The following is a 26,418-nucleotide window of genomic DNA, read 5'->3' as shown; positions in this document are numbered from 1 at the left end:
AGATAGTTCCCCATGTTTACTTTCGGCTTTGCGCCATGTATCTCTGCGATCCGTTGTCAGGTCGTACTGCGTTGATTGGCATGGTGTACACAGTGTAAAGCTAAATTCTGCCTTGCTATTAGCTGCGTCTCCACTCTGTGGTTTCGTGTGCACTCTCCAGCAACCACTGGAGCATTGCATCCTGCGTTCCAGACTTGCTGGTGATTTTGAGTGGTCTCAGTGGCATTTTAACCCTCATTTTAAATAACTTTTTTATTTTATGATAATACAAAATCGATGTAGATAATATTTCAAGCTGCAAATGGGCTTAATGTGGTCTTATTGTCAATTGCTGGCTTTTTCTTGAAAAATATGATATACCGAGGTGTGCCCGTCTCCTGAATTACACCGGTATTTTGAGGACACTCTGTACACTACATATTCCTACTTCGTGCTCAGTTCCCACTTCTCGAGTGATGCGAATTCACCCCTGTTGTGCTATCGTGTGGTGCTGTGAAGCATCGCCGTGAATTGGCGGAAAATCGAACCGGACAAGTTTCACAGCCGTAGCTTAACAAAGTGGGCATTTGTCCAAAGCAGTAAAGTAGGCAAGTACAATACGCCATGTATATAAACCATGACCCTGCAAGTATGTAAACTAGCGTTTGGAGTTGTGTCAAATCTCATTGCATTATTGCCCAGCTTTATGGATGCTTTGAAGTAGTTTCTTCTGCCGCTATGGCAGCATGCGGAGGGTTTTTTTGATGCTTAGTCACTGAAGACGTATTCCCGAGTCTCGCTCATGCTCATGTTTTAACCCTCGGAGGGTTCTCGGTGGCTTTGTCCAATTGCTGAGAAATGGTTTTCCGTGCATTTTTCCCCACTCACGTGGGGCCTGCATGTCTAGTCCTATTACTATACCCGTTCCTGTGCTATGCCATCTCCACATCCACTCAATTGGTACTTCACATCCCGGTTCACTCGATTCATCTCTGGCTTGGCCTGGCTCTTTGTCGTCTCCACCCCCAATGTCTTAGTTCGTCATCACATTTCTTCTTCCGCTGTGGTTTCTCTTTCCTTCATATTACGTTTCCTCGGCATTCGAGTCGACTATTTCTCAGCTTGTCCGAGTATGGCTACCATTCTAGAATTCTTAATTGTCTTTTCATTTCTGGCCCAATCTAGTCTTGTGATCGCTGAGGTTTTGCCTCGCCGTCGTAATTTTTGGGGTGCACGACATCCGTTCCTCCCCGGATATTAGAATGTAACATTCACACCTGTACGGCAGCCCCTGTGCTATTGCTGTCTTATAAACGTTTCCTTTCAAATAAGTCAGAATATCTCTGAGCTAGCACTTGTTGAGATCCTGTTGAGGTACTGGTTTCAGATATGGGCAGCTACCTGTGATTAAATCACGTGCGCTCTCGTTTAGCAGGTTCGATGGTATCAGCTTGGTTTACAGGGAACTCACAAAAACAACTTTTAAGTGTTTGGTTTCCTACTTGATTTAATCTAGTTCTACTCTAAGGGTTCAAATTTATGAAATTGACGATTGACAAGCTGCAAACGACTCATTTAAAAGTATCAACGAGCAGTGTGGTTTTTAACGTCATGGAAATAATATGCCAATTTTGTACATCAGCGTCAACTCATCATCAGCCCTGATCTATCCAGTGTTTGATGAGAAGGCTTCTCCAAACCGTCCCCATCTCTTATGGTCTTGTGATACAACAATTTATCTGGCTTCTGCACATAAGCCGATTACATCGCTCCATCTCCTGTGGTGGACGTGGCCTCCGCTGCGATCTCCTTTGCCTGTCACTGTCGTTCTTCTCGACCACCAGCCCCCATCTCTGCAAACGACGTGTATGCTGCCCCAGCAGTCAACACGATGCTCTTAATTTGCATACGTTCTCCAATTGATGTGTGCCTCTTTCTGTCACGTGGTCTATTTTAACGACAGAATGCCAGGTTGGGATCCCAGATTGCGTGACTTAAAATATATATGTTACAGAACTCTTGCGTAGTGGTATTTCCTCAAGTATAGAAAATAAACTCCACTCTTGAGTTGTAAAAAAAATATATTTATACAGTAGCCCCTTTCAGCTGGGAAGCTTGTTTTTGTGAAAGCAGGTTATTGTTTCCATTGGAAAAAGGAAAAAAAGGAAACTGAATCGCAGCAGCCTTTGTGACGGCTACGGTGTGATCGTCATATTCCGTGCAGTTGTGCTGCAGTTGAATTGAAAAAATGCAATAACCTGTTCGTTTGCCAAGACCCTCCCGGGGTCTTCTCTGTGTCTTGGTTATCCGTTCACATGGGAAATTACAAAAAAAATAATCAAAACAATACTAAAAATGACCTTTCCCTGCTGAAATCTGGCTTAAAATGCAATAACGTATTTGACGGCGTGGTAAGTTTTGGTTTAAGTGACATTGTGGATTATTGTTTTGGCTAAGTGTCTTCCGAAAGAGAGCTTTCAACTCTGCGTGTGGCTTGTTTTGTTTTGTCCGAGACTTAAATAGCTGATGCCATTTTCAGTTGCATAAGTATGTCGTAGATTCGGCGACTGTCACTTAAATCGGTAGCATTACACAATTCCTACAGAAGGGGCATTCAAAGTTCGTTTTGTTGCTGTTATGGCTGTTGTGTTTGTTTTGCATGCAGGTCTGCAAGGAACGGCATCGGTTTGAGCGACTGTTGACTTATTTCAAAGATGACGAATCCAGCATGGACTTTATGGTAGGGGCACACAGCAAAAAGTACATTTACTGTAGACAGCACCTATTCAACAACAGCAACACCAATAGTGCTTTGAATAGCGTCAAATTGCCACCACATCTCAAAGTGCTTTTCATAAATAAAATATAAACTACATTGGGGTAGTGGGATGGTGGGGGGTGGAACGATGGTGCTGCAGTTAGCGCACTGTTTTGTGGAATCCGAATTTGTTTTTAGCTCTCAGCCTTCAAGTCTTGACATTAAACGAGCAGCTAATGTCAAAATCAGAATATTTATTTGGACTGGAAGAATCTGATGAGCTATGAAGCTCTTTTTCACAGATGCCCAGTTTGGGCGGGTCAGCAAGTTACAACAGAAAACATTACGAACATACGATAGGATTATAAAATAGAGAAAAAGGTAAGCAAGTCACTCAATATAAACAAATAACATACGTCCGATTTATCAAGCTTGGGCAAGGTAGCAGAAACAATAACAAAACACTCCCAGATCACACCAAGATAATACACAGTTCCTTAATAAAAAGGCACATTGACATTGAACTATCGATACACAGTAAAGGATCAAAGTTTTCAATCACATTGACAAATGTGTTGTCTAAACATCAGCACTGGGGAAACAAGCCTATTTGCATGGTTTCCGGGCACGCGACTCCTTCCTACTATGCCATAGTGGCCTTATTAGGTACTTAATCGCATAACTTGCTCGCTCTGCACCATAAAACACGAAGGGGGGGGGAGCTCGTTATCATTGTGTTAGCTCCACAGTGTTCCATTGAGTATCTCTGTCTCTCACAGGTGGCCTGCATGCAGTTCATCAACATTGTGGTGCACTCGGTAGAACACATGAACTACAGGGTTCACCTGCAGTACGAGTTCACGAAACTGGGCATGGACGAATACCTGGAGGTACCGGCACAAGTTGTACAAACTCGCTCTGATCGCCCCTCCACTTCTCACCGGGGCATTTTATGTTTTACTATTCTACTCAGTCTCATTATTATTAACAAGCAACCATGACCTAACCACTGCTGGATGAAAGTAAGCTACAAGAAAGGATTGAATAACAACACAAAAGGATCAAGATAAGAATGAGAAAAGCAAGTTGCGTGATACCTCGAATGAGTACATTGGTGTGGTGTGTTAACATCGCCAGTACGGTGACAAAGTTGGCCCGGAGTGATGCATGCCACTCATCCTCTCGTTTGCCAAAACCGGCCTTCAAAGGTGCTCGCTAACAGCACTTACCCCAAACGTCTGTTGAGGCTACACGGGGGATCTTTGTATTGTCTTTCGTATGTCATTGTGGTGGTGTTTGTGGTGGTGTTTGTGGCGGTCGTCGCTATAGAAATTGAAGAAGACCGAGAGCGAGAAGCTGCAGGTGCAGATCCAGGCGTACCTGGACAATGTGTTCGACGTGGCCGTGCTCGTGGACGACGCCGAAACGAAGAATGCGGCGGTGGAGCGTGTGCAGCAGCTCAACGAGCAAGTGTCGCACGTGAGTGCTCGTGCAAACAAGGCAAAGAACCCGCCCTGTAGCCCTAACAGACCCGGTGGTGCAAGTTCTATTGTTAGCGAGTAGCGCCGATGGAGGCCAGCACGGCACACGACGGGGGTGGGTGGCCAGCACCACGCCTGGCCGGCATTGTCTCCGCAGTGGCGATATTTACACATCACACCAGGTACTCCTTTGAGGCTGAGTCGACCTTGGGGAGGCCCGGGACCGGTTCAGAAAATTGGCACTGGTGGTGGCCGTGAGCGGGAATCGAACCCCGGTCGCTGGGTTTTTGTAGCGCGGTGTGTTGACCACGACTACCACTCCTGCAAACACACTTCCGTACACACTACACATGCACTGCGCACACACACGTTGCCTATAACAGAGTTGGGTGATCCTCGTCGTCACGATATCCGAGGGACTCTAGAGATCGGAAACCCAATTGTAAGACCGCGGGACCAATCTTTTAGATCGTGACCGCGAGGTCTCCCACGGTCTTTTTGGAGAGCCCCCCCCCCGTGACAGACGTCGCAGTCACGGCCAGCGAACTAGCCGACGAGAGCTCGGGCTTGGAGTACAGCGCCGTCTACCCCACAGGTCCCGGGCCACGGTCCCACCAGCTCGAAGGGTTTTCTCTCCCATGAGCCTGGGGCTACTGTGCGGTGCCGTGAGCTGTTGTCCCATGCTGATGAACGAACTTGCCATTCGGAACTTGACCATGTGCGATGGTTATTTTTTGTTATTCTTCCTGTAACCAGGTTATTATGGTCTAACCAGGTCCCTGTAGAAAATTAGCATTTATTTACCGATGGGTCTTAACCTGGGCCAAAATAAAATCTAAACCTAATAAATGATTGGTGGGACCATGGAGATTATTAACCGTGGAGAGTGAGCTCGCGGTCCCACGATCCACGTGGGGCTCAGAATCACGTGGCTCTTAATGCATGAGCACCACGCTCACACTCGCGCGCTGTACACATGCGCCACAGAATGCACCCCATACTTTTACGCACTCGCAGGCATTACACATACGCACACACTCGCTGCTGCAAGGGCACATGCGCGCACTGCACACATGCTTCCGAACGCAGTGTTATATTGATCACATATCGCACGTTGTGACCTGTAACAGATGCCTGTAAACATTGTGAAAGTCGACCGATATAAATCAGAGACAAAATTGTCTCACTGTTCAAACAAGCGTGGGATGGCATTCATCCGCCGTGTGGTGGCCTTGGTCCGCCGTGGTGGCCTTGATCCAGTGGTGGACATTGCACATTCATATGATTTTAATTTTTTAACAGAAATCACTTTGAATTCATCGCAAAGTGGGTACTTGTATTGTCATACCGTACGCACACTATTCTATTATTTGTAAACTATTTTAAGGCCACTCCCCATGTACAGTGCAATGTTGCATATTCCATCTTTTTGGAATTAAGGTATGTGAAAAGGTCAGATATGTGAACGTTTATGGAAAATGGCAATTACATTGCAATAAATAGATTATTATGCAAACATAACACACAATATGCTTTAAACATAGAGACATTCGTTATTGTACTTCAGAAGTAAGTATGTAGACGGGAATACGTTGCTGCGTGTGAAACGACTGGATTGTTGAACGTCTGTAGAAACTGTCAAGTTACATCATCATGCACCACGGCTGCACTGGGTGTGGGTGGTTAATTGGTATGTGATGGTCGGATATGCGGCGTTGTGCTTTATTTTGTTTATCCAGAATTAGATTAACGACGGTCTTGTTATTTGACTTGCCTCACTGCAGAAGGAGGCAAGCATGCATGTGAAGGCTATTTGCCGTTTTCTTGCAGCTTCAAGAAAACTTGCAGGAACAGGAGGATGCGGCAGTCTCGAGGATTGTGGAGCTGGAGAAGAAACTGCTGAATTACTGCAAGGAAGTTGAAAAGCTCCAGGTGCGGTCATTTGCTCACTTTCGCATTCACATTTGTTTTGTATGTGTGTATGCATGCATGTGTGTGTTTTAATAGGATTTAAAGGATCAATCCTCTAGAGGGACTCTCTTAAGCTCCCCCTAGTGGAGGCCCTTCTGCCACCAGTGGCGTGCACGAGCAATTGCAGCGCTGCACCCTTTACTGTGTTATAGGACAAATATGAATCGTTATCAGATTTCATAAAGCGAAGCAGGTATTAGCCTGGATAGTGCTTGAATGGGCCACTACCATGTACAAACAGGTTGTTATAGGCGGCTGCAGGGATACGTGTTTGGCAGCAGATGGAAGTGTGGACTGGCCGTCATCCAGCAGTGGATTGACAAAAAGGGCTGTGCATGTCAAATGTAAAAATCTTAAGCCTTAGCAAAATGGTCAGTCTTAGACGTGTCATCCTCCTGCCCCTTGTCCCCGATTGTCCCAGGTCTCCTTGAAGGAGGAGCGGGGTCAGGTGTCCACCTTGCGCCACTCCGTCAAAGAGAAGGACCTGGCCCTGCGCCGACAGTCGGAGCTGGAGAAGAGGCTGGAGGAGATGGAGGCTCATCGCTCCAGCATGGTGCTGTCCCAGGATGGGCTGCCATCCTCCCTGCTCGCTCTCCCCAGCGCTGACACTGCCTCAACCCCTGCCTCCGATCGAGCATCGGGTGAGTTCATCTGACCAAACAACACCAAAAGGAAAGGGCCCGCTGGGAAAGCATGTGGTTTTTGTCTGTAATTTTCCACCGAGCTCATCCATTGGCATCACATTGCAAGATGAAGAATCCATTCAGAACTCTTGCAGAGCAATGCAACCCTTCGTGTTAGATCAGGGGTCGGCAAACTGCGGCTCTGGAGCTGCATGCGGCTCTTTAAGGACTGTTGCTTCGTGACGTTATTTATTAAGGAAACACCGTCTCGTATTGACATGCATTCATACTCTTAGGTTTTTTCGGTAAAGTCACGTAGGTAAAAAATAAAATTATTTTATTTTGTTTCTATTAATTTTATATTTTACCTACGTGACTTTACCGAAAAAACCTAAGAGCATGAATCCTTGCAGTCACGAAAGCTTCAAATTTAGAATTGTCATGCATTGCTGCTCTTTAAATATAGAGGGTTTTTACCGAATTTGAAAAAAATGGCTCTTCTTATTTTGGTTGCCAACTCCTGCGTTAGATGAAGGCCCACAGAAGCGGATGTCACAGAGATCATTTTTAGATCCCTTCAAGTTACTTCTGCACACAATTTACAGCAGCACTTTCCCACCAGCTCTGCATATGACAGTAACGTTCATCGCGTGCCAGGCAAATGGATATTTGAATTCTGATAGCTGAAATTGTCGTCAAGGACTGGGGACGAGAGAAGAAGCTGCAGGAGAGAGAGCATGTGTCTTAGCGTTCGAGAAGCATTTGGTAGTGACGTTGCAGGGAACTGTGGGCGAAGAGAGAGGGCTGGCATGCGTGACGCATCTCACATCGCGTAACAGAGAACCTCTTTGATTCCGCATAGGGGCTTGTAAATCAGGGCACGTGAGACACCGGCCACGGAAGGATGGGTCTCTTCAAAAGACTGTTGTTGTCGTTTCTGGTAATGCAGTAAAGTCATTCATTTTTGGGATTTTTTTGACATCCGTAAGTCATGTGTTTCGTTTCTGCATTTTCATAAACATGCTGTGCATATTTTCATCGTTGTTTTTTCTTTGTAGGGAGCACAGAAAGTAAAGAATTAGACTTTACTTGAATCGGTCATTAATTGTTGACATTGGGGTTTATGCATTCGTTTATCTTGGTGTTTCATTAAACAGGGCGCACCGCTCTGATTAAGCAGTTGGTTGACTTGATGAATGCTGTTACGCAAGAGATAAAAACTATGTAAATCCGTACTTCACAGGGGTTTACATATATTAATAGATGTTGCATGGATATTTATCCAGTTTAATGTTTTTTTACCGGAACAATTCAATGGGTGAGAGAAAGCTCTGTTGGGAAATGAAGGAGACAGGAAGTCGCAAGATACGTTAAAACAACGACAATGGTTTTCACAGTAAAACTTGTTACTTCCTGTAGTGGGGACATTCTAAGTAATGCATAAAATCAATCAGCTTTCAGTACTTCCACTTACAATGTACTTCTATATTTAATCGTCTTATTGGCCATATGGGCTTGTATTAACTAGCACCATTTGTATAAGCAAACTCTGGACCAGTTTCGACCTCGTCTCATCATCACCGTCACGTTCTGCTGAAACGCTTAGTATCGTACCGCCTGACATAGGCCGATCGTCTAAACATTATACTCTCTATGAGAAGTTGCATAAATGCGACTACAGCGTGCTAACAGCAGTGGAGTGCCATTCCAGATCTTTGTCATACACAAAACGTTGGTTATTAACAGCACAGCTGGCACTGCTGTTAGCACCCTGTCGTTTTGAAATGAGGAATTTAAACATATTTGATTTATGGCATCACGTGAGCGAAATACTTCCCCCGATGTTGAGCTGCAAGATGGGCAAGTCATATCAAGAGAGGTGTGGGGCTGAGAAGTGATGGTATGAACCGATTAACTATGCAAAGCAGGGTGTTACTAACCTGTGCGTAGCAACACAGTGAGCACAATAACATTGTTAGTTATGGATAGGGGAGCCTCCATTAAATAAATAATATTACTTATTTAATTGCGAGGCATGTAACGATTTTCTGCCTCATCCCACCTTGTGGTTTGTTGAATTATCATTCTTCAGGATTGTGATAATATTCGAGCATCAATTGTGTTCTGCCGATGTGGGTGCGTGTAGAATCTCCACTTGCTGCAGGGTTGACTCGAACCAATCATATACAGCAATATACAAATTAAAAAAAGTATTCAATTTGATACATAATTCGATACCATGTGTCATGAACATCAGAATAAATTTCAATCGATGCATCCTTACGTGCCTGCCATTTTGCCCATGAGAGTTTCGATCGAGTCTGAAGATTGTGTGCGTGTCCCGTGCCATCTCTCCCACCTCCTCACCTGCTGTAGAAGCGCCGACACCACTGCTGGTCTCAGGCCCACCTGCTCCCCCACCACCGCCGCCGCCACCACCACCTCCCCCGGGGGTCTCCCAGGATCTCCCGCCGCCCCCTCCTCCTCCGCCACCCGGCATGGGAAAGGCTTTTCAACTGTCCAAGGGGGCGCCTCGCCACGGAGCGTTCAACAGTCCCACTGTGCCAGGAGGTAGGCAGTTGCTTGTCCATCTGTCTGAAAGTGTGTGTTTTTGTCTGTGCCTGCTGTGGGAAATATTCGTTATTTATTTTTCTGGAAATTGTCGCCGAATCTCAATACTCTCATTTTCAGAAGGGTCCTGCTACATTGAGATGTTTGGACAATTCTGTTCATGAGTGCTTGGCATATGGAAGTCGGTGTTGTTACAGGCCTTTGCTGGATGTGAGAGTATTTGACCATACTTCACGCCGGTTACTACGGATTGGTCAAAGCAGGGAGCATAGACACAGGGACATAGAAGCACAGCACAACAATGGATTTTAATTTACTGCCGTTGTGCTGTCCACAGCGTAGCTCCAACAGGAACTTCACTTGTTCCCGTCATCCAAAGCAGTTTACTAAAACTAAGTGAATAAGCACTCTCATAACTGGTAACCCACAGCCGGCGTTAACCCTAAAGCTCGAGAGTAATTTTAACATTCATCTGACATACACAGGAGGCCGTGGGGTGCAAGATCACACGGACGTGCTGAGAATTAGCGTGGCTCTCAGATATTTTGTTGTTTGCTGGCACTCACCTCAACGAATTCTGCCTCATGACTGTTGCTGGCTTAAATTATGGACTGGCTTCTGTGTGCATGTGTGTGAGCGTGCTTTGTTGCTTTTAAACCTCACAAATTATCCTTGTTTTATTTACCCATTGCAAAAGCAAGAACAAGCCAGCACTTGTGAAATCATGAAATCGGAGACAATGCTGGGTCACTAAAGCAAAGCTTTAGCCTCAGAAAATGCCTGCTGTGTGTATACACACACACACAGGATTCAACCAGTTCAGATACAATCTTTAGTTTTCAGAGGATCTAATCCAACATTTATCTTCTCGATGATTAATGTGAACTGCTGTAAATCAGTGGTGCCGACTCCCAAGAGCAAATCCTGTCTAGATGTCTGCCAGCAAGACGGAGCCTGTGTTGTGTGTTATCACATGACGTAACACAAATCGATTAATTCTACAATGATTGATAGGCCCTGGAAAAGCCATGCCGGAGAGCCAAGCGTCTTGTATTTAATCGATAAAGGCCTGGAGGTACTTGATCATTTGTTTCTGCAAAGAGTACTTGGGGTGGTGATTGGTTTATTTACCATGCGGGTGGCGTTTTGCAGGCTTAAATATAAAGCAGTGCACAATCGTGAGCAGTTTGGTGTGGGTATGGCTTTACCCTGCATTGGAGGTAGTAGATGACCAAAGTCCACGCTAGCATTGATTATTACCAATGCTGGCCAAGTGAGCCAAATATTTAAACAGCTGTCAGGCTGGCCCAGTGGCTTTGGTTTATTGCGTTTCAGAGTGGTTAACTTTTAGGTGAACAGACTTATACGTGATGGTGTTTGCTTATTGAATTAAGAACGCCAAGCACCTAATCCTAATTGCTCACGGTCTATCGAGCAGATAGAAAGTAAACAACCTATTGAAATTAAATATATATGGGATTGTAATGCTTTCCGGCGAAGGTTGAAAGCGTTTATACATTGGCAACGCCTCTCTCTCAGTTTGCAATGGGGTGGGGGAGCACGATAACGCTCGTGAAGACGGCCAATTTCAACCAAACCGACACATTAATAGTAGAGACTTGCCCAATTGAAAACTGGCCTAATTGCTCTTAAGGGTAGCCCAAAATATGGAATCACAAACCAGAGCAAAAACAGGATTATTTGCAAAGATGCAAACATGTTTCACCTTGACAGCTCGGCTTCCGTGTAGCAAATAAATACCCTCCTTCCCCCACCCCCCCGCGAGGGCATGCGCGTTAGAAAAAGTAACGAAATTAGTGTGCGCGTGTGCACGATAGTTCCCAACTTTGTTTAATTTAAATGATTATCGCTCCGGAGCCTAGTGAAGTGTGTGCACAGGACGCAACCATTTCGCACCACCTCTCTAAATGCCCACGGTTTGTTGTTAGGAATACTTCAAGCTCGTTTGGCGTGTCAACGTAGGGCGCGGGGCCGTAACGCGAGCGCGGTGTGTCGAGATTCCGCGGGAGATGCGAGATGCCGAGATCAGCATCTAATGCTGTGTTTTATTTTATTATTTGGGAAAAAAGAAAAATGCTGCCCTGCCAGTACCGAGAGGAAAAAGGACACAAAAAATATATTTGGTGAATAATTCGTGTTGCGTTAGTACGCACGACAATTGCCACTTCATAATGTCGTCTCCGCCGCGTTGCGCGATGACGCGCGGTGAGCTGGAACACTTTGTGTGTGCAGGACTCGTCGTTGTAAACATTATTTAGTAAATCTTGACTTAAAGCTTTCGTGACTGCAGGAATTCATATTCTTTGGGTCTTTTGGTAAAGTCGCGTAGATAGAAAAAATTATAACTTTATTTGTATTATGAAGGTCGCTTGTGTTGCGATCGAAATGTCGTGATTTGTTTTATTTTATTTCTATCTACGTGATTTTACCGAAAGACCCAAAGAATATTATTTAGTAAGCTTCCTATTTGCCTAAGGACATATTTGCCACGTTCTAGTAAGGTGCAACTACAATGACCAGCCTGTGTTCTATGCCTCATTTTTGTTGGACCCCATGTGTATGTGTGTATATTCATTCGGGTGTGTAGTTATGCTTCAGTTAATGCTGTATACTGAAGTAAATTGCATTTGCAAATGCATATACACTGCAAATACTCAAAAACAGCTGTTGTGCCAAGCTCGGTGCACTTTCAGGCTCTGTGCAGTATCTGTTGGAAGGAGGTCACAGAGCAGACCCTGGTGCTATGATATATTTAATACAGATTTAAACTCAAAGAGCTCATGTTTATCCTCCTGGACTGGTTTGTTCCTATATACAGCACATACTCAACTGAATTGATTCAGTTCCTGAAGAAGCTCCTAGCACGTAGATTGAAACGCCACAAAGCAAAACGTCGAACATCACGTCAAACAACACGCGGTACATCCCACTGTGAAGCCCAACACAGTCGTAAAACACTCGTTTATGGAATTGCCCTCAATATCCTGATGCAGGACCCTCCTTAAAAGGAGTCCTTAAGACTCGCTGAGGCTTTCCTCGATGAATGGCATCATCATTATCACGATTGTTACCGAGGTACATTATTGATGCCGTGCGTCCCCCCGCGCTTTGTTCCCTGCGCTTGTGCCATCGGCCACTCCAGGCATGCGCATCAAGAAAGCCATCCCCACCAAGTACCGTCTGCCTGTGTTCAACTGGACGGCGCTAAAGCCCTCCCAGGTTAACGGCACCGTCTTCACAGACATGGATGACGAGGAGCTGTTGCAGGTGAGTCTGCTGCACCTGCGTTCCCAGCTCCGGTGGAGCCTTTGTGATTGTTCCGTGTGTGCATGTGGGTGTGTCTTTGTGTTTGTTCAACAAGCGGGTTTGCACGCTGCGCTGTGACCCCAGCGACCCGAGTTGGATTCCCGCTCATGCCCAACACCAATGACGATAAGCGGAATTAGTCCTGGGCCTCCCCGATGTCGACTCAGCCTCAAATGAGTACTTGGTGTGATCTGTAAATGTTGCCACTGGGGAGACAAAGGTGGCCGGGCGTAGTGCTGGCCACCCACCCCCTCGTGTGCCGTGCTGGCCTTCATTGGTGTTCGCTAATAGCACTAGCTCCAACGGTCTGTTAAGGCTGTAAGGGGGTCTTTGTCCATCAAGATGCACCTGGGCACAAGCGCCATGGTAACATCACCACGACTTAGTGGCACTGCACTACGAACCCGGCGACCTGATTTCGATTGCCGTGATGAATATCTTGAACTGGTCTTGGGCCTGACTCTAGGTTTTCTCAGCCTTAAATTAGTACCTGGTGCGGTGTGTAATTGTCAGCGCTGTGTAGACAAAGGCTGCCGGGCGTAGTCCTCACCACACCATTGGTATGTGTGCCGTGCTTACTGAATTATCCTTCTGCTCCTTCGGTACTTGATGAAGAATAAATAGCCAATGATGATAATGATATACCATAGGTATGTGTTAAGAAGTGAATTGGCACTGTGGTGATAGCACTCGGCTCACAATCAGAACTACGCGAGTGACGCCACTAAGCACGCGTCCAGTGTCCGTGTTCACGCCGTGACGTCATTGCTACTTCCGAGCTCAGCATGGCTGAAAACGTCAAGCGCAGTAAAAAAAGCGAGCGTCCCTGCCCGCTTGGCGTCAAAACCCAAGCCTCCTCACTTGCCTATGGGGGGGGGTGGGGGGGGGGTCGGCCCAAGTGGGGCTGGCGTGGGAACGTGGACCGTGCCCGGTTATTAAACAGAGCCGGCAACCTTTCCCCGCCACGGCCGTTGAAACGTGGCGTGAGCATTGAAGACGGCTCCGTGCCTGCCGCACGCGCGTGTGGCGCAGGTTCTGGATATGGACTCGTTCGAGGAGCTCTTCAAGACGAAGGCGCAGGGCCCGGTGGCGACAATCCAGGTGGACGGGCCACGGTGCGACGCCGCCCAGCCGAAGGTGGCGCCCAAGGTGTCGCTCCTGGACGCGAACCGCGCCCGCAACCTGGCCATTACGCTGCGCAAGACGTCACGCTCGCACGGGGAGATCTGCAAAGCCGTGCAGACGTACGTGAAAACACACGCACGTACATATCTGATTGGCTACAACCACTCAAAATTACAATTTCTGGTATACAGACAGTCCCTGGGTTGCGGAAGAACCCAACTTGCGGAAATTTGACCTTCCGGAAATGCTCCGTTAAATCATGTTAAAAGAATGCAATATGCGGATTGTTTTGCGTGAGTAAGGCAAGCGCAAGTAGTGCAGCGTGGTGAGGTTGAGGATGAATGCCGTGGAGCGTGGGGTGTAAGGCAGGCAGAGCCTAAAGTCGAGGCCTAGCCTAATGCACGGTAAACGAACATTCGTGGTATACATAAACAATTGGATACAGTATATGTTCCATTAGTTTAATTATGGGTTGTGTTAGGGTAGATATTAGTTGAAATTAAAGAATCCTAGGAAGTGCAGAGCGTATGTACAGGGATATGATAAGGTAGCGATAGAAAACGGACGAGAGCGCGATGCAGCATTGAGAGAAAACGAACCTCGTAATAGGGTAGGGGAGGTGCAACTATTTCCAGCTATGGGATTTTATCTTCCGTAACCTGGGGACTGCCTGTATAGTTATTCTTACACATTTAACGTACAAGATGTGAATGTAAACCAGCAACAGTAACAATTGTCCGCTTGCACGGAAGCTAAAGTTACATTTGACACCTTCCCATTCTCCACCTATCACCTACATCACCTGCCTGTCCATCACCTTCACCTATGCGACTTTCCCCTTGCAGCAACAACTTCTCCAGTACATGTCCTCATTATATCAGGCTAAACAGTGCCTTCACCTTATGCGTGTGTGTGCGTGCGCGTGGGGAGCGGTAGTGTAGCGGTTAGCGCGCTGCGCTATGAACCTGGCGACCCAGGTTCGATTCCCGCTCACGGCCAACACGAGTGACGATTATTTTAACCGGTCCTGGGCCTCCCCTAGTTCGACTCAGCTTGAAATGAGTACCTGGTGCGGTGTGTAAACATCGCCACTAGGGAGACAAAGGCGGTCGGGCGTGGTGCTGGCCACTCACCCTTTCGTGTACCGTTCCGGCCTTCATAGGTGCTCGCTAACAGCACTTGCCCCTACAGTCTGTTAAGGCTATACGGGGGATCTTTATCTTTGTGCGCGTGCGTGCCCGTGTGTGCGCGTGCATACATGCCTGTAGGTACGACCTGCAGAAGCTGCCGGTGGAGCGGCTCGAGTGCCTGCAGCGCTTTGTGCCCACCGAGTCGGAGGCGTTGCTCCTGCGCCAGTACGAGCGTGACCTGCGTTCCCCCGAGGACCTGGCGGAGGAGGAGCGCTTCATGCTGCAGTTTGGCCGCGTCGAGCGTCTGTCCCAGCGCATCACCGTCATGCTCTTCATGGGCAACTTCATGGACACGGTGTCACGCCTCACTCCGGTTCGTCGACCTCGCGTAGCTTCGAGGCAGACCGGGTCCCAATTCTGATGGATTTACACTCTGAATGAAGATTTTTTTTTGCACGTTCTGATGAATTCACAATGTAAAATATGTTGTCCTACAGAATCTGATGCATTTAGACTTGGCAATGATCACCCTCAGATTTCAGTGAGTTCATACTGCTAACGATGTTCTCCAGATTTTCATGGATTCAGATTGTTGGCAGTGACCTGTCTCTTCTGTTTCAGACAGTGATGACGATTTAGATTGCCTCATTTTAGGTTCCTGATGTGTTGAGACTGGTAATGATAATCATCTGTACCTAGAGATGAGATGCCACTGTTAACAGTGACCTCACAGTTTCTAGTGGACTCAGTGTTAACGATGACCTCGTACAGATTCTAGTAGAATTCAGACGGAATCATGATCTACTATGATAGTGCCTCTGTCCTGTACCCTCTCATGCCTGCAAAGAATCAGAATCAAAATATTTTATAATTCTGGAGGAATCCGATGAGCTATTAAGCTCTTTTTTTTCCAGACATCCAGTAGGGGTGGGTAAGAACGTTACAACAAGAAACATTACAAAAATACGATAGGAGGGGTGACCGTCTCCAGCCTCCGATGGGTTTCGACTGCCACTGGCTGCCTCGAGTGGGGCCTGGTGTTGATGGAACATGATGTCCTCGGGGCAGGATCACTTCTTCATCTCCGTCCGTCCCTTTCCCCCGTTGCATTGCGCAATACTTGGCTGCCCCTCCCTTTGTAAACCCCCCCCCCCCCAGTGGCATTGGCCAGATCTCAATGCAAATGGAGCAATTCATTGCGGCGAACGTTTGTTTATTTTTCTTGTGTTTTGTGTTTACGATTGTACCCTACGTCCACACAAAGTAGTGCATGTCAGCTGTGTGTACGAAGCATTTCTCAAGCGTGTTTCAGCGATTGCCTTTGCTGTGCTCATTCACCGCAACAAAACGATTTCCTTAATATTTCCCCCCCTTTTTGTCTTGCAGTTTGTGAATGCGATAATAGCAGCGTCGCTGTCTATAAAGTCCTCTCAGAAGTTCAAAAAGATCCTGGAGGTGAGGCCTGCTCTTGTAGACGCTGCGAAACAAAGTGCGGGCAATAACTGAAAATACCGATTAGCTAACCAGCCACATGAGTACTCGCGCCGCCCACAGACACTCACCCATAAACAGCGTTCGGCAACCAACAGAAAGTATTATCTCTAACACTGACATCCAAGGCAACAAAATGCCAGCCAATACCCTTGACTCAAAACTACTCTAGCCAACTGAGTGATAGTACTAACCCTAACCAATAGCCAACCATCAACTAGCATTAGTCCATACTCTTTGGTTCTTTCGGTAAAGTCATGTAGGTAGAAAAAAAAAGTACTTTTTTATTTTGTCTTATTTTATTTTTCACCTACGTGACTTTACCGAAAGAGCCAAAGAGTATGGATCCTTGCAGTCACGAAAACTTCAAATCTAGAATAGCATTAGTCCCTCACTGACCCTAACCAACGGGCCGACCAGCCACCAACACTAGCCCTCATGTTGATCCTAGCGCTATCTCTACAATCACCTTCAACACATCCCAGAGCCCCTTGAAATTTTGTTTGTCTCAGTGTCGATGTTCACAGCGCCATCACCCAAGTTGGCCACGCCACCCCTTCCGAGCATTGTGCCGTCCTTAATAGGTGCTCGCGAACAGCTTTTGCCTCAACAGCCTAATCTTTGTTTGTCTCTGCTGCACGCAGCTTGTCCTGGCGTTTGGAAACTACATGAACAGCAGCAAGAGGGGGGTGGCATACGGGTTCAAGCTGCAGAGTCTGGACCTCGTGAGTGAATCCTCTTCTCTCACCACAGTGCTACGCGTGTCTTTCATAAAGCGCTTTTGTGAGAGCGCTTTACAAACATTATAAATTGTACATTAGTATTGGCTGATGGAGTTTGAGTGTTGGGGAGGGATGGGGTGATAGGGAAAGGGAGGGGCGAGGTTAGAAAGGGGGAAGATGGTTAAGGTTTTAAGGACAAGGAAAGGAAGTATTGGAGGGATACGCTTTTGAAAAAAGTTGATTCTTAAGCAAGGAATGAAAAAATTGTGCTTGTTTGTCAACTTTTATGTGGAGTGGGAGTTTATTTTAATGGAGGTGAGAACTCAATAGACCCAGGATCATTTACTTTGCAAAAGATAGTACTGTGTTGGAAATCCCCAGCTGTTTCCCCCACTCGTTAGAATCTAAGGCAACGTGGAAATATGATCGAAGAAAATAAATGTGCTATTAATTGAACAGGGGAAAGCAGAAGTGTTTGTTGGGTTGGGTGTTACTATGAAGCTAGTTGTGGAGATTTTGGCAAGGGTGTGGGTGGTGTTCATATCACAATGAACTAATATGCAGCATTCGAAGGGTGTGAATGATGTTCATTGCACAGGGAGGTATTACTATAGTGTGATTTTTATCAAGTGACTTTCAGCTATGGTATAGTGATGTCGTGGTTTCATGTTTTATAACATCGTTAACATGACATCACATCAGTGCTGTCGTGGTACACTTGAGTACCACCACATTAATAAACCTCAAGCCGGATATTTCAGAACACAAACTAAAGTGCATGTATTCAAGACGATAGCTGTTTTTATTCGCATGTGGGAAAACACAAAAACGAATTGCATAGAGATCAAATCGCGTGTGATAGAGCAGAAATGCTCAAATCTTTACAGATAGGTCAGCGACCTGCTACCTCCTTCACGCTACAGACACCGCCTTGTTGCGCTACAAGCGGAGCGTCTCGCGGTCTCTTGTGCACAGCGGCACCCCCCCCCCCCACCCCGCGTGACCCACGTGCTCTGTCCCTGTGCATCTGTCGGCAGCTCGGGGACACCAAGTCGACGGACAGGAAGTTGACGCTGCTGCACTACCTGGCCGACGTGGTGCACGCCAAGTTCCCCGAGGTGGCCTCCTTCTACTGCGACCTCTGCTTCCTTGACAAGGCCGCAGCAGGTGCCGCCCCCATCTCTCCCCCCATTTGTGCTACTTTTAGCGTTTTTATCATATCTCTGAGACCGTGTAAACGGATTTAAATTGTAATGCACAGAGAGGTTTCCCCCGCTTCATGCGGCAGATGCGTTCGGGGGAAAAAAACAGGCGCACGAAGCGAAACCTCACAAGACAGCTGCCTGCCGAGTCACGCACACAATACCTACACGCAACGTTGTGCCACGTCTGACTGCATAGCCTTATTTAGTAAATTCAAACCGCATGCAGTAGATTTTGGGTAGAAATAGGTTTGCCAGATATATACGCAAAATTGGACAAACCGAACCCACATAAAGCGGAGGGAACCTGTAATTACGCGTTTTAAGGCCATTTGTCAATTGACTGCGGGATGAAGGACTCCCCACGCCTTGTCGGGCATGGGGTGGGTAGGGGCTTAGGGGTTTGTTTGGCCATAAATCACCACCCTAGTCAGTGCGAGTTGGTGAAGAAGGGACCTAGCACAGGTTCGAATATCACTTGCTACCAATGTTAGCTGTGGTTTGGAATCTTAAGTCAGGTGGCCGGGTTCATAGCGCAGCGTGGTAACCACTGCGTCGCTGTTTACTAATCAAACATTCTGACCTGTTTCACACTTCATCACGCTGGTCAGTGCGAGACCAGCAAATGTATTGTGAACCGATAATCGAGTTGTTTAATCTGTACACTAGATTGTCATTGACGCAGAAAATGGAATAAACAGTCATAATCGTTGTCTGTGCTGTTGGCGCTGCTGCTGCTGGTGCTGCTGCTGCGACGATGGTGGTGTCGGCGCCGCAGTGTCGATGGACAGCGTGATGCAGGACGTGCGTGAGCTGCAGCGCGGCATGGAGACCACCAAGCGCGAGGCTGCCCTGCACGAGTCCAACGTTGGCCTGCGCCGCTTCATTGAGGCCAACGATGACACGCTGAGCCGCCTCGTCGGCGATGCCAACACCGCCAAGGTACGACACCGCCTCCGCTGCGCTAATCCAACCGCTTGGGTGGCACAGAGTTTTCTTTGGTCATCCTTGCCAGCGTCCACAGCTGCTCGGGGCTTATTCTGTATGTCAGCGTTATACAACAGGGTCACGAATGTCATGCAAGAGAAGGCCACCTGACTCCACGCCCACTACCCATCATCCCTCACTTCGATGTCTGTACTCAGATGGCTCAGCGGTAGAGTGAGTGGCTCGCAATTCCGGTTGGGTGCTTACTTAGCCCAGCATCCGTCCGGGGTTGGTAAAATCAGTACCACTTTGTGGGGAACTCAACCGTGATTTTCCTATGATTAGACGATTAGACTCGCCCTTGCTATAGGACAATGGGATTTTCACCACTGGCTGTGCAGGGCTGTTGACAGGAGATGAGCATCGCCTCAATGCTCTTTTGAGCAGGAAATCGCTTTGACCTTGAAGCACAGTCGACTGCGTCAGTCTGACATGCAATTGTGGTTTCTCATAATGGTGTATACTGTATGAGTCAATTTCTTACCATCCGAACAGTATAGAGGAGACCAGGCGTTTGTGAAAAGCATTTGGTCTCGGTGCAGTAGTATATATATTTTACATGTATATAATAATTATAATTTGCTGTTCTTTGACAATCCACTGCTGGATGAAGGCCTCGACTCTGGGTTCACAGCACAGTATGCTAACCACTGTGCAATCGCTCTACCCTATTTTATAATATAGTATACATTTAACAAGCATATACTTCTTATTAATGTGAATACAACATAAAATGTACATTAATATGCAGCAGTGCTTGGTAATGATATACAGTGATAATGTAGCATCTATTACAATTCCATTTGAATTTATAGAGCTTCTAAATGTATCCGCAGCCAGCCAGCCTTACCCAGAAATCACTCCTACTCTCCCAGGATGCCTTTCAGGTGGCCGTGGAATACTTTGGCGAAACTCCCAAGACGATGCCTCCTTCCAACTTCTTCCCGGTGTTCTCCCGATTTGTGAATGCGTTCAAGGTAACGGCTGTAAATACACTTAGTGTTTGACCATGTGTGTGTAGTCAGATGAGACCCAATTGAGGCTGAGTATCTCGTTTACAACAGAGACCTCAGGTATTTTACTCTTCATCTGGATAGTTTTAATTTGGGCCTTGATAACAACGCCCAATGGTCTATTATTGCGTTTCATGTCACATGGGTGAGATGGAAGGAAGCAATGGAACGAGATACGAAGATGGGGATGTGATTCGAGAAGTTGCACACGGTGAAAGAAATCTGAGTAGCTGACTCCACGATATAGTTTGGCTTAGAAGAAGATATTAGATGGTCTTCGAATGTCCACTTTAGTTAGGTAATTCCCCTGTAATTGATATCTGGAATTGCAACGATAGTGCACAGTACTTTTAGTTGATATCTACTTGAAGTTACTACATGGCTGATCAGTTATCTACTCGGGTACAACACAATTAAAGTTTTTATGTGGTGAGACAGATATACGAAGGAGACAGTCTGCTTATCTGCTTTGTTATTTGTATTCTCTAAAATGACACGAGTGATTATTTTGTGTTGTACTTATGTACAATTACACGTAAACACGTGCATGCACAAGGTGCTCGTTTAAATAAGCATGACTGCTTTCATGGTGGGTAATACAAAAATGGGCTCTGAGTAAATATTCTAGGCCAGGCACGTGTTACGGCTCACATTCAAGCCAAACCAGCAGGTGCGTGGAGGATATCTATTTTGTTCGCCAAGGATTCAAACGGATTCGGGTTCGTTACCACCGAATCGTGCTCTGGTGCAGTCGCCACAATCAGCTGTAAGCAGACTCGGACCATCGTTCGTATTTCTTATGCACGCTCTGAAAAAAAAATCATTCCACCAGACTGTGAAGGGCTAACTAATTTGCATTCGGGCAAAAATGTATTGTTGCGTATAAACAAGGAAACGGCAGCGTGGGCGCACCTTTTGTGAAAACGAGTGCCCTGTTTTCAGCAGACCCCACGAGGCCAAATTTGTCCACCACTGGTTTCCATATTCTCAGCCGCTTTGAATTGCGGATGATTTGTGCCTCTTCCATGCATCGTCTTGGCACGGGGCCCCGCGACTCCCGCGTGAAGCTGTCCCACCTTTGTTATTTCTGTCCTCCGCAACCCCAAGAGAAACTCTATCTGTGCGCGAGCGCACTGCTGCCACGGAGTCTACTGTGCCAAGGGGCGAAACGAGGGGAGGGGAAAGCGGAAATTCTTAGTTGTCGCTGCAAATGCCAAGGACTCGTGGAGCCAAATTAGTGCGTTGGTACTGTGCCAATTTAGCATAACTGTGAAACCGTTAACGAGTCAGAGTTTTACTGTAAACTTGACACAACGCAATATTGTTCTGATAATTTTAAGCGAATTTTGTCAAATAAAAACGTCTGATTAGTACTATTTACATTGGCACACATTGTCTATTTGATATTTTTTTATATAATTCAATTGGTAATGATAATGTATTTTAGAAAAAGAGGTGTTCATATTGCATAACTTTTTCTTTATGAATAGCAAGTCCATAATTTTCTTTAAAAACTCAACATGTTCGTCGGTGACATAACCTAGGCTATAAGTCTACTATACAGGTATTGTTTGACTCGGCCTAGTCTCCACACTCGTTTACATGGACACGTTCCTTTTAATATTCGTTTAATTCCTTTCTGAGTCCCGTTGCTCTGTGTGGGAGTAAACCAGCAGTGTGCATTTTTTAATAAAATATCCAAAAACATCTCAGCCCCTGTCTCCTGGTTCGCGTAGACATAGCATGCGCTCAGACCATGGCATGTGCTCTGACGTAATCATTCGCAACCTTGGAGTGGCTGTGTAGTGTGGGAGTTCTCACTGAACAAGGTTTCCTGATAGGACTCCTCTGTTTACCCGTACCCCCCCACTCCCCCGCATGTGCCCTCTTCTCCGGCAGAAAGCGGAAAAGGAGAATGAGTCGAGACGCTTGCAGGAGGAGAAAAAACAGATGCTGGAGGAGGCAGCCAAGGAGGAGAAAAATGTAGGTGCATGTGTGCATAAGCATTGTCAGTGTTTGTGTGTGGGGGAGTGGTAGTGTAGCAGTTAGTGTGCTGCACTACGAACCCGGCGACCCGAGTTAAATTCCCGCTCACGGCCAATACCGGTGACTAATATCTGGGCCTTCCCTAGGTCGACTCGGCCTCAAATGAGTGCCATCGCCACCAGGGAGACAAAGGTGACTTGGCATATCGTGTACTATGCTGGCCTTGATAGGTGCTCGCTATCAGCACTTGTTCCAACAGTCTAAGGCTATACTGGGGGATCTTTATTGTTGCTTAGTGCGCGTGTGTACGTACTGTATTTGCACATTATTGTCCATGTACATGGTATATATGCACGTTGCAATGTATGCATGAACGTGTATATAATGTATGTTGAATACATTTGTAAGTGTGTGAACACGATGCCCTATGTCTGTAATTAATAATACATACAATGTAAATCCCTGACATGTTGTGGTACAGATGTCGGCAAACGACAAGGGTAAGCGTCAGCAGATGAATCTCATCGCCGAGCTGACCAAGAAGCAGGGCAACAAGCGCACGATGTACGAGGGCAAGGATGGCGCCATTGACTCCATCATCACAGGTCAGAGGCCACAGCTGCCCACTCGCACACACTTGCGCTCAATCCTACGCACGAACATACACACATGCAATTCCCACTTAGCTCTACTCTTGAACGCCCGCTCAGCCCCACTCACGCACGCATGGTCACACGTACCTGCTCGTCCACCACTCGCAAACACTCGTACACACCCGCTCACCCGATTGTACACGTGCACACACCCCCGCTCGCTCCCACTCGGCAATACTTATTTACACGCTGGTTCACTAAAACTCACCCGTGCAGACATACAGCCGCTCACTCGCACACACACATTGGTTCACCCAGATTTACCCTTACACACACACTCACCAACGCTCACACACACTCACCCCCTCTCACACACTGGCCTCCTCTCACCCATGCACTCATACATACACACAAGTATTCACAGATACATACCCTAACCAATCACCACATATGCACCCGTGTCACGATACTCCTTTCTTTGCGAAAAATATTTTGTTATAAAGACCATTGTGCATGTGTGAGTGTGCTTGTGGTACGTGGCACTTGGGTTTGTGTATTTACGTGTGTAGTGTATTTTATTTGTGTTATATACATTTAATTAACTTTACGTGCTGCATGTACTTGTATTGTGAATGTGTGAATGAGCACCTGTTGAAGTACTCCCAACGTCATCAGCACTGGGGAGACGAAGGCAGCCGGGCATGTCTGGTGCTGGCCACACCTCTTCCTGATATGCACTGCTGGCCAAAAGTCTACGGCAGGTTTTATAACAGACCAAAAAAGAAACACCCATCGTAAACATTTTACAGAAATACATTCCTGACCTCTGATTAATTTGTACGCTCCGAGTAGGAAAGTGCAAATTCATTGATGGCAACCTCGAGCATGAACTGCTCTCTTTGTTAAGGCCCTGTTAGGTGACAGACACTGTATGCAATAGGATGCACCCGTGCTTGTGTGAACAATGGCTCAAGTTAAAGTGGGGTTGCCTCATGCTGAAGTCATCGAAAACACCAGCGATGCAATCGAAATGCAAATTTCCATGTTAAAGTGGGTTATTGCTCCGAACCCAGCGACCTAATTTGGGTTCCTGGCCACAATTGATATCTGAACCGGTCCTGCTCCCCACCACCACACTGCCCAGCATGGTGAAATATGGTCAAGGCATCTCCATCACCACTTTACACGGCATGAGGAGACCTTTACATATAAAAAGCCTTCCATCATCCTCCTCCTCTTTCCTTCCAATTCTTGGTCTTGTTTCATCCTTCCCATGATTCCTTGATTGTCATCTCTGTTGTAACGCTTAGAATGTCAAGAGTGGTTAAAAAGGTTTTCCACAGGGGGCATATCGACCATAGCATGGGCACATGTACACCTTGTCAGACTTAATAACATCAGACTGATATAACTCATCATCAAGCTATTAATAGCATTATCATTGTCATAATTATTTGTAAAGTGCTGCTCAAGATAATCAGCCTGAATCAACTGCATGGACCATCCAAGCAGCCAGCAGTAATTCTATAACAACGGCAACGGGAGCACCAAGGTGGCTTAATATTCACATCATCTCGTTTTTTGCGATGCAGGCACCATCTCATATAGGAAGCGAAGTGGGGGAGGGAGCCTCAATATCGACGTCCTCATTGTAAACTTACAACTCTGAGCGGTAGATTAGGGACTGACTTTGGAGGTCACGTCTTGACCGTGCAATAGCTACCGGATCTGGCAGCAAGAAGGCAGTGATAGTGAGGTGAGGGGGAATCGACGGCATTGACAATTAGGACCACATTGCATTAAGTGCGTCCCCAGCTGCCCTGGGGAGCTGCCTCTGAATGTATTGATCTATCGTAATATATTTATACATTTATTAATTTCCAGCAGCATTACTGACCAATGTGGGTTTTTAGATATCCGTGCCTCCGAATGGGCGTGGGTAAATTCACAAAAGCCCCCCCCCCGCCCCCGCACGTTTGTTTGGCCGTGTCTTTTATGCTGTCCCCTCTCTTGTGTTGATGCTGAACGATTCTCCTGTCCCTCTTGCGCGCAGCTGCTGTGGTTCCGCTCCACGGCCGCCTGGCTCCTGTCCGTGCGCGCGGGGCCTGATGTTGGGGCGAAGCGTTCTCAAAAACCCCTTCCGGCACAGCTCGCTTCTTCTTCTGATTCTTCTACTTCCCTATCACCACTTTCCTGACCAGGTCCTCTGCTTCTTCCTTTTCCGTGGAGGTCGTGGGTTCGATCCCCGACCCTGACTGGCCTGTATGTATGGAGTTTGCATGTTCTCTTCATGGTCACGTGAATTTTTCTCTGGGTCCTCCGGTTTTTCCCTCCACATTTAGAAACGCGCATTCAGAGTGTTTGGCATGATAAGCCACTTCGTTGAGCTATCATTTGTGGCCAGGTCGCTTATGATAAAATAGCTCTGGGCCTTACCTGGTAAAATTAAAATAATTTAGTTACGTTTTTCCACTTTGTAATAGTCTTGTAATTTACTGGTATACATGTGAGCCCCCTGTTAAAGTAGTGAAAATACAACAACAATATTACTAGAGTGGTTTGAGGCTTATGCTGCTCAAGAACATACATAATGCATATAATTATGTTTTTAGACATCAATGCACACATGTTATGTGTGACGATGTTAATTAGGGATGGAAAAATTCAATCCCCTTCTAATGCAATTAGCGGTTGGGTTTCAGGGTTGCGACCTGATCTGGTTTGTCTTACATTGTGATGAAATTAGCGACCTCAAGTGAATACAGGGGTCACGTGAACTCATTAACATACCACATGCAAGAAAACTAACAATATCATTTATACGGACGTGAATCGATGCCGCTTAACGATTGACATTGTCACAACCTCAACACACAAATGCTTATTCTCTACACAAGCTGATGTAAGTGTACATCTAAACCTCATGAACATCTGGGGTGAAAAACATTTGCTTGGAATACAATTGCACGTCGTTTTTAATTGTCACATTTTGCTCCCTTGTTTGGTACCTCCAATTGAAATGATTATTCATGTTCATTGTCTTCTCATTTGGTTGTTTACTGTTCCATTGTCACTGATAACTCATTCCCATCCCATGTTGTCACACTAACTTCACAGCTGACCGCTGTTTGCCTGCCTCTACCGGTGATGGTTTTTCTTCATCTCATCATGCTGCTTGAACCGTAGCCTAAAAGAGTTCCAGCGAAGAAGACCCAGTCTCCTTAATCAACCTCGCATTTATGATGAAAGAACCTCGTATTCATATCGATCCTATGTGTTTGGCCTTATCGATACACCGGGTCAGACATTTTCCCTCTGCTGGAGGATATTTAAACTATATATATATATGAGATGTTAAAATATTTTAATATTACAGAATTTCTTACACGCAAAGAGCGGATAAATTACGATTCCTAGCAACCCTGCCTTGGTTCTTGGAAACGGTTAGCAAAAACAAAT

At 46.4% G+C, this 26,418-nt stretch overlaps 1 protein-coding gene across 4 annotated transcripts in view; it reads left to right on the top strand.

The window, feature by feature from the left end:
* LOC133349672 (formin-like protein 2) overlaps positions 1 to 26,418 on the top strand; it is a 60,444-nt gene that overhangs the window by 26,619 nt on the left and 7,407 nt on the right. For 2 of the 4 annotated variants that reach the window (XR_009755974.1, XR_009755975.1), the window contains exons 11-27: positions 2,645 to 2,719; positions 3,517 to 3,627; positions 4,067 to 4,216; positions 6,049 to 6,150; positions 6,611 to 6,830; positions 9,189 to 9,383; positions 12,547 to 12,671; positions 13,743 to 13,954; positions 15,104 to 15,338; positions 16,352 to 16,420; positions 17,101 to 17,181; positions 18,216 to 18,345; positions 19,159 to 19,322; positions 20,243 to 20,344; positions 22,280 to 22,363; positions 22,848 to 22,971; positions 25,013 to 25,160. Coding sequence is in view for 2 of the 4 variants with exons in the window: in XM_061563305.1 (XP_061419289.1) it covers positions 2,645 to 2,719; positions 3,517 to 3,627; positions 4,067 to 4,216; positions 6,049 to 6,150; positions 6,611 to 6,830; positions 9,189 to 9,383; positions 12,547 to 12,671; positions 13,743 to 13,954; positions 15,104 to 15,338; positions 16,352 to 16,420; positions 17,101 to 17,181; positions 18,216 to 18,345; positions 19,159 to 19,322; positions 20,243 to 20,344; positions 22,280 to 22,363; positions 22,848 to 22,971 (2,179 nt within the window). In the remaining 2 variants the exon portion in view is untranslated. The remainder of the gene's footprint in view (positions 1 to 2,644; positions 2,720 to 3,516; positions 3,628 to 4,066; positions 4,217 to 6,048; positions 6,151 to 6,610; positions 6,831 to 9,188; positions 9,384 to 12,546; positions 12,672 to 13,742; positions 13,955 to 15,103; positions 15,339 to 16,351; positions 16,421 to 17,100; positions 17,182 to 18,215; positions 18,346 to 19,158; positions 19,323 to 20,242; positions 20,345 to 22,279; positions 22,364 to 22,847; positions 22,972 to 25,012; positions 25,161 to 26,418) is intronic. The other 2 variants (XM_061563305.1, XM_061563303.1) reach the window with 1 other exon arrangement.

Source organism: Lethenteron reissneri, chromosome 31, assembly GCF_015708825.2.
Source record: "Lethenteron reissneri isolate LAM-NWPU_2019-01 chromosome 31, ASM1570882v1, whole genome shotgun sequence".
Classification (NCBI taxonomy): Eukaryota; Metazoa; Chordata; class Hyperoartia; order Petromyzontiformes; family Petromyzontidae; genus Lethenteron; species Lethenteron reissneri.
The sequence above is the reverse complement of the archived record's forward strand: the minus strand, read 5'-3'. Positions and strand labels throughout refer to the sequence as shown.